The sequence below is a fragment of the Miscanthus floridulus genome, chromosome 13 (assembly GCF_019320115.1).
Source record: "Miscanthus floridulus cultivar M001 chromosome 13, ASM1932011v1, whole genome shotgun sequence".
NCBI lineage: Eukaryota > Viridiplantae > Streptophyta > Magnoliopsida > Poales > Poaceae > Miscanthus > Miscanthus floridulus.
This window is the reverse complement of record NC_089592.1, coordinates 73579575-73587688: the sequence shown is the minus strand read 5'-3', so window position 1 is coordinate 73587688 and position 8114 is coordinate 73579575. Positions and strand designations below refer to the sequence as shown.

At 44.5% G+C, this 8114-nt stretch overlaps 1 protein-coding gene across 3 annotated transcripts; it reads right to left on the bottom strand.

Annotated features, from left to right (window-relative positions):
• Positions 1-3956: 3956 nt before the first annotated feature.
• LOC136500580 (vesicle-associated membrane protein 727-like) lies at positions 3957-6916 on the bottom strand. 3 transcript variants are annotated; one of them, XM_066495959.1, is made up of 6 exons: positions 6773-6916; positions 6384-6612; positions 6072-6273; positions 5839-5959; positions 4613-4675; positions 3957-4511 (listed from the first exon to the last, which is right to left on the bottom strand). In XM_066495959.1, exons 2-6 carry the CDS (start codon positions 6577-6579, stop codon positions 4359-4361), a joined length of 735 nt encoding a protein of 244 aa, XP_066352056.1. In that variant the 5' UTR covers positions 6580-6612; positions 6773-6916; the 3' UTR covers positions 3957-4358. The 3 variants fall into 3 exon arrangements, with proteins under 3 accessions (XP_066352056.1, XP_066352058.1, XP_066352057.1); XM_066495961.1 differs by having other exon boundaries at positions 6709-6824; XM_066495960.1 differs by having other exon boundaries at positions 6690-6792.
• Between the last annotated feature and the right edge of the window lie 1198 nt (positions 6917-8114).

Below are 8114 nucleotides of genomic sequence, written 5' to 3'. Positions count from 1 at the left end.
GCCGGAGGAGGAGTGCGGCGCCACCGTGGGCCCCCTCACCAGAGCGCGCGCTCCCTAGTGGGTGAGCGCACCGTCATCTAGCGGTCCTGTGACGGTGCCCTAGCCGAAGCTCGCGCGCGCGGCGCTTCCTTCCTACGTGTCGGCGAGGCTGACAGCGGTGGAGTAACCCTGGTGAGTTCCTCCCCTTTCTGTCCTTTCCCCTTCTAGGGTTAGGGTTAGGTTAGACTATTTCTCCTCGTGCCCACGGTGGCTCGAGGTGACTTCCCGCGCGGCGTCGAGGTGACGGCCGACGGCGGTGACGGTGGGGAAAGAACCTAGGTAGGTCCCTTCCTCCTCTTTGTTCTATGATCTAGGGTTAGGGTTTGGGAAACTTGAAATATTTCATCTCCTTCTAATTTCTTCACTTTTCTACCCCAATCTAGATCTACACACTAGAAACCTGGCTCTCGATACCATTGATGGGATTTACTGGAACAACTAGGTGCAGATCTAGCGGGTAAAACTTAACTTAGATCGGAAACTAGATGATGTACCTCGCCATGGCGCGGCGCGACACGCCTCTAGTGTCGGAGTAGAGGTAGCATCGTAGTGGTGGCGTGGTCCAGTGACAGCGGTGAAGGCCGGTGGAGCTTCCCGTCGGTTACAGCGCTCCCTCTAGATCGGACTAGGGTTAGGAACCTCAGTTAGGCTGGCGGCTGGGATCAACCTCGTGTCCTGTGCCCCTGTCCTCACCTTCCTCTTTATAGCGTTGCGCGACAGGAGCCCATCAACCAGGAGAACGGATGGGTGCCCCTGATCAGGGCACGGATCAAGGACCCAATTGGCCGTTGGGCCAACTGGTGGAGATCAATCTAACAGCTCCATGTCGTCCTCCCTAGGCCTGGGCACGCGCTCGATGTACCCACCCAGCACAACCTTCCTGTTCCTCGTCACCACCTGCTGCTCTTGCTCCAAATCACCGCTGTCGTCACTCACCACACGCTCGGGCTTTTGCCGCGGCAGATTCTTCCCGCGCGCGCAGACCACAATCATGCGTGCGAGAGCGCGTGGGCTCCGCACACCGTTGAGTCAGGGCGATAGGCCCTACAACGCTGCTGGAGCCGTCTTCGCAGCCTCGGAGCACGGGCCTTCCCCATCGCCTCACAAGATGACGTAGCCTCCGTCTCCAGGCTTGGACAGGGTGTTTTTTTACAAAAACGGCAACGAAGAGACGGACTGAAAGGACCCATTGTACATGCCCTAAAGTGGTGCTAAAAATGTAAAAACAAAAATATTAAAAAATGGAGGATAAAAATGGTGATTTAAATAAAAAATGTATGTGAAAAAGTTCATGGGCTACCCTAGAGTAGTGATAAAAATGGAAATACAAAGTTTTAAAAACATGGAGTGTTGTGAGAATCAAACTCACTACCTCTCCTGAAGCGAGAATCATACCACCAGACCAAAACACCCGTTTTGATGTCATGAATCTGTGGTTTTTCTTGTAAATAAAAGCGTCTGAAACAGCAAAACTACAAGGTTGTTGTTACCTGTCAGTGCTTTGCATTTTTGCCTTTCGGACGTTGCCCTTCCTCCTGACAAGACTGACGACCGTGAGAGGTGTCGAAAGATTGAGCTCCTTTTTGTTTTATGTTCTGAAAAGAACACGTTCGGTGGTGTTCTTTGGTTCTTTCAGGTTCCTTACCCGCCCAATTGTCTTTTCAGAATTTTATTTTACTGGATCCAGTTTATAGGCATCAATTTGAACAAGTCCGTTTAGATGCACAAGTGAATCTTGGATGGTGACTTTGTACACGATTGTGTTTAGTTGTCGGATGGAGGCTGCATTATATATGGTTAGATGCACTTTCAAAGATAAAAATAACATGAGGTTATGATCATGTTTTTTTTTATTTTGTACAAATATACTCTTAATGTTCTTGTTTTATCTTATTACTAGCAAAGTTCCCCGTGCGTTGCAATAGAGATGTTGGTGATGGCAGAAACACCACGACAATCAATTTCATAATTTTAAGGACATGAAAACTCTTTGAGCCAATATTCTAACCTAGTTCATTTATTTTGTCGTGATTTCTTAGATACTATTGTTGGCTGTATTTCTAATTATTTGGTACAATAATAAATTTATAGTTATTGTGGACCAATCAGTAAATCTTGTTTATTTTTCCAACGAAATCCACCGATGGCTTTGTGTTTTAGAGAAGGACACGGAATGTAGTGCACAATCGGAACTCTTGGGACTCGTTGGACGGTGTGGTCAATCAGACATGCTCGTGCGTTATACCGGGACTACAATTTATTTCGCTCTGGCCACACGAGCACAACTGCGCAGCGAAGCCACAAGCGGGCACATCGGCCACAACATGACGCGCGACCGGCGTCACCGGCCACGGCCAGACAATTTAGGCCGACGGCGTGACAGCCACCATGCAGACCTCAGCTTGCACTGCATGACAGCGTAGTTGGGTGGCACGATGCCCCCATACATGTGCATATTCGGTGATGACTAACGGAACGCTACTGCCTACACATCTAATCTATATTTATATCTATATATCCATCGTACGTCCTGTTCGCTAGATTTATAAGTCATACTTTTTCAACCAATAAATAATATTTTTCTCTCGCAGCAAATTAATCAACAGTACTCTCAGTCAAACGAACGGGCCAATATCCTTTGCGTGAGCCGCCCTAGCGTCCGCTCAACCACCACCATACCCGCGCCCGCATGAGTGTCGTCCCTCCCCACCGTACTGTCGCACAGTGTGCCATGGTGTCTACCACGTGACCGGCCCAAGTTGCCTCCGCATAGTCAGTGACGCAAGCACGCTTGCTGTTGTGGCCATTGTGCCCACGTTCGGCTCCTCGTAGTGCAGCTATGCTTATGCGTTGGTAATACAACAAATTATAGTCTTATAGTCTTATTATAATATGCGTGCATGTTTGCAGTTTGCTAGTCTAGAGAAAGAAAGAACGACGGCAAAACAAGAAAAAGAGACAGAAAAAACAATCGGAACGGAGGAGAAAAAAGAAAACGAAAGAAAGGTAAAAGAAAACGGAAGAAAGGAAAGAAAAGAAAAGAAAAAGACTGAAACGAACACGGAAAAACAAAAGATCAGATCGAAAAAAAAAACAGAAGAAAATAATAGAGAGAGATCAACGAAGCAACTCTTCTTTTCTTTTGGGATTAAAAAGTCGGAAATAAAAAACTAACGGACGAATATTGTTAACGTTGACCAATACGTATTGTGATCAAACTCCGTATCTAACATCACTTGGAATCAGACTCCATATCGCGCTCGACAAGAGCTATTCTAACTCGTGTGTGCACGGATTATTATTTATTTCTATTCCTCCTAACAATAAAGTGGCAAAATTTTTGGTCATTTTTTTCGTCCATTCATTTTCTTCGTCCGTCTCCCTCTAACTACTAGACAATGACAAGTTTTTCCATCCAGACTTATATAATAGTTAGAGAGAGACGGACGAAAAAAATAGATGGACAAAAAAAAATGACCGAAAATTTTGCCTCTTTATTATTATGAGGAATATGTGTCTTAGGCTTCTTTAAAATGCATTATATCACTTGATACATACTAATCACACACTAATAACATCATTAGCTGGATACGCCTACATCTAGCGACTCTAGCTCCTCAACGTTCAAAATTTGCTTAAAGCCCTCTTTTCAATCCCGCGAGCAGAATCTAGAATACAGTATATGCAACCAATTAGTAGAAACTTGCATCCCGCTAGCCTCTGCCAAACAATCATACCCATAGTTTCACGAGACCCATCCGATAGGACCGTAGTTTCTTCCGTTGTTGTTCTTTGATTATTTGGGCTTTAGAATTTCTGACTGTACATTGGTAGGAGAAAAAAAAAACTTGCTCAATTACCCTCTCAGAATTGTAGTCGATCAAAGTATAGGCAGCAATTTGAAAGAGTATAGGATCAATCTGAACAAGTCGGTAGTAATAGACATCGTCGAAGAAGGCCAAAAAAAATGGACATATGGTCCGGCACTCCAGGTGTTTGGCAGATGCGCGAGCGCGCACGCACACACACCAAAGAGCGTTCTGCATTTACAATTATCGTTGGCACCAGTACAGACGGTACCCAAATAATAAGAGTTTGCATTTTGGAATGTACAGATATTTAAGTCGTGATGTCATATCTCCTCCACACAGTTCTCACGCGTACTCCAGCTTCCTACCATTATCATATGGAACATGGGAAAGACCGCGGGGTTGAAGTCCACTACATGATTGCGATACCGGCGAACACAATTTGGTGGCAATTCTGTGCACATGACACGGTGAACACATCAAACGCCTGAAAAGAAAAGGCGAGCAACTTCATGTGCTCAAACATTTGAATCCCCTGCAGACCATCAGCCAAAGGATGAGAATCAGAGCCGCAATGCCGCCACCCACCATCAGCTTAAACCTCAGGTTCTGAAGCCACATCTTTCTCCTCAACTCTCTGCCATGCCTGTGGAAGCTGTCAGACTGCAACAATTTAAAGAAAAAAATTCTCAGTAAACGTTGCTGATTCTTATAACAGCATTTCGCATACATCATCATACAGACATAGAACCCTGAATAAATACCTGTGACTGTAGGGTCTCTGTCTTACCCACCAAAAGCTCAATCTTCTCACCACGATCCAATATCTGACCAAAAGTCCAGCATAGTTAGAAACTAATTAATATGGCAGAAGCATAAGAGGTAGAACTCTCGATTAAGTTTAAAGATAAGAAGTCATCACTGTTGATTGCAGTGATTCTCCTGTTGAGTGCTAATTACAATGGACCCTAAACATAGATTGTTGAGCTATACTGCAGGTAGAAGACTTGGGATAAAAAGTGCACAACCTTTAAAAACAATTTCTAGATACAACAATGGACTGGACCGACAATGGTATGTCTTGGTCTAAAATAGAAGGAAACCATTATTTGTTCAAATTATACCTATAACCTAATGAGTACTAACAGCACTAGATGTTCCATTGGTTATTCAAACTGTACCTAGTGACACCAGTACAACACCAACACCAATGTTCATGAACTTCTTCCTAACTCTTAAGTACTTTCATGTAAGGGCAGGTCAGATTTAGCACACAGTAATCTATCCCACAGGTGTGTGTTTACAATTTCTCTATGGTGTTAACAATCAATTTCAGAAGGGTGTCTATTCTCTTATTATACTCTAGAAGCCTGGACCTTATGGCTGCACCGCACTAGGTGTGTTTGATGGGGCATCTCCGATCCTGGCTAGAGCTCTTCTGCTCGCTAGTGAGGGTTTGGCTGGAGCACGAGGAATTTCTTATCTCTTTATGCTTCAGCCGAACAACAGTGGAGCTTAGGTCGTGGTCACGTGTTTTTTCAATGTAAAAGGCACATATGGCTGTTTAGAAACCTGGGTGTGTGGTGTGTGTTTGTAATTGCTCTTACCCTTTTTTCTTCTTAATTTAATGATACACAGCTCTCTTGCGTGTTCGAGCAAAGAAAGTAATCTATCCCACAGAGACTTTATAAAAACATAGTCTCTACCAAAATGCAGGTATATGTGATGGCCATACTACTGAAAAACTTCAAAAATATATTGTCTCTACCAACTGGTTGCTCAAATACAACAGGGATAAATTATGCTCAAAATAGTATGATGTCATCGCTAAATATGTCATTCAAATAGAACAATGAAATTATGAGCATACAGAACAGTAGAGTTAAGAGCCTTGTTTGTGCAATACTCCTTTTTGCCATTTGCTTGTAAAAAGTGAAATGCATGTGACATGATACCTCTCTGGATAGCAAACATTAAGCTGAGGGCATACCTTCTCAATGTTGTCCATCATGATCCCTTTGACATCCGATAAGTGGGCTTTCACCTTGGAGAGCTTGTTAATTTCCTCCGGATGATTAACACAATACTGCATATGATCCTTCAACCTTGGGCTACACCAACAAAACATAAGGACCGGCCACATACCCTCCTCTTTCATGGCACACAATACAGCCATATAGGTACATCTAATCTAAATCGAACATCTGGACAATGATTTCATACCCAAATTCACGGTCAAGGTTGTAGGCAATGCTGAACCGGTCCTCAAACAGAAAGTCGTCCTCATCGGCATTATCAGCGAGTGGGTGCTGCCCCTCCTCATCGATACTGGACCCATACCGCTGCATGAAGTCTTCCCTAACCCTCTCTAGGAAGACGAACGGGACGCTCCTCCCGGCCGCCTCATCGGCGACCGCCAGGAACACTACATCAAACATCATGTGTACAATGGTGCCAGTCAACTCACGGTTCAACGCCGCACCGCAGAGGGCGCAAGGAAAGGAGGGGACCGAAGAGGGCGAAAAAACACGGTACCGAAGCCGCGATCGACGAGGAAGTTGAAGGTGTGGCCATCACAGGAGTAGGTGGATCTGGTGCTGTTGGGGGGAAGCTTCTGGAGGCACTGGACGGCGACGGTGCTGAAGTTGCCGGAGAAGGCCGTGTGCTCCGCCAGCATGACGGAGCCCTTGGCCACGAAGCTGTAAATCAGCGCCTGCTTGCTGCTGTTCATGGCGCCCCGCCACAGAAGCCGCTAACGGAAACCCTAGGACGTAATAATTGACGGCGGCAGGAATCAGCACGCGAATTCACACGAGGAGACGAATTATAAACCGAGAGTACCAATTCGATCGGATCTCACAGGTCGGGAGAGGTCAGACTCCAAGGAGGATGAGAGGAGTGGATGGTTCTGGAAGGGGCGTTACCTGTGACAAGCCTTTGCTTCGTCTCCTTCCTTGGTTCCCGCGGCGGGTAGTAGTTGAAGAAGAAATCGATCGAACAAGCTTTTGTGGGGTGGGAAAATACAATCGTGTTTTTGGAAGGAAAACGGGTGGGGATTAATTCCAAGCCTCGTCGTTGCCTTCGTTGTGAGTTAACCATGAAATTACATATTTAGCCTTGCCTCCTTGGAAGAGGCCTGTATGTGGGCCCAATTACTGTGTCTGACCGCTGGAGTTTTCAGGCTTTGCACAAGACTGCAAAGTGCATTGCACCTCATGTCAGTGTCACGGAAGAGATTCATTTTGCTGTTTCCAACGCTATCCTGCCGTATAAAATAAAATAAAACTTAGTTGAAACACCCATCTTAATGCAAAATTTAATTCTAGAGTTTTATAAATATTTAATTTTAAGACCCATAGAGAGTCAACAATTGTGTCAAGAGAGTTTTATCCTCGTAAAATTCATTTATTCTCTTCTTTTATTAAGACATTGTTATGTCATAAAAAATACATATGTTTAACAGACTGTTAAATACAAAGAAACTAAACTCTCGCTGAGCCTGACCTTAGGTAGCACGGGACATGTGCAATACGGAGTAGGTGCTAGTTAGTTTAGCAAGTCCCTGAGTGTATAGCAATTTATGTGAGACCCACTGCACCGTATAACAAAATAAAAAATACTTTCTCTCTCCTAGATGTGGGCCCCACCATATCAAGGTAAAAATCTCCTTGCTTCATTACGACTGTTGATAGTAGTGGGCTATGATATTTAATGGTGGTTTTTTTTTTCGCCTCTCATCTAGGTATAACTGTAGTATCTGTTCATAAACAGACACACATCAACACAATACACACTCACACACCTCATATACATAAACAGATCCTACAATTACACCTAGATTCCAAGATCGCGTCTTTGAGAAGATCATCGAAACCATCCAAGGCTCCGTAGACGATGGACACGCCGCTATCCCTTTGTAGCTCCACGCGAGAGAGGCTGCACCTGTTAAAAATGAGGAAAACCCCCAATGAGCATCGTGAGTCGAGCAGAGCTCGAACCCACAACCGGCCGCTGCACCACCTGCAGCGTTTACCACTCGAGCTACAGCTCGATCCCATTTAATGGTGGCTTGCTCAAACTAATAGTGTCGGCTAAGCTATTTAACATTTTGAGAAAATATATGTAATTTATAGGTTAGAGCAACCATTATTCTAGTAGAAATTCAAGTGAACACGTAACATAATTGATAAGTAAGTTGAAGACCGAACATATAGAGTCTGTTTAGCACTTCTAAATAAATATTGTAGCCTGTTAAGCCATTTAGCT

Coding starts and splice junctions, on each gene's coding strand:
- LOC136500580 (XM_066495959.1), bottom strand. CDS start 6,579: ATGAACAGCAGCAAGCAGGCGCTGATTTACAGCTTCGTGGCCAAGGGC. Junction 6,274..6,383: donor CCTCGTCGATCGCGGCTTCG/GTACCGTGTTTT, acceptor TGTTTGATGTAG/TGTTCCTGGCGGTCGCCGAT. Junction 4,676..5,838: donor TGATGGACAACATTGAGAAG/GTATGCCCTCAG, acceptor ACTTTTGGTCAG/ATATTGGATCGTGGTGAGAA.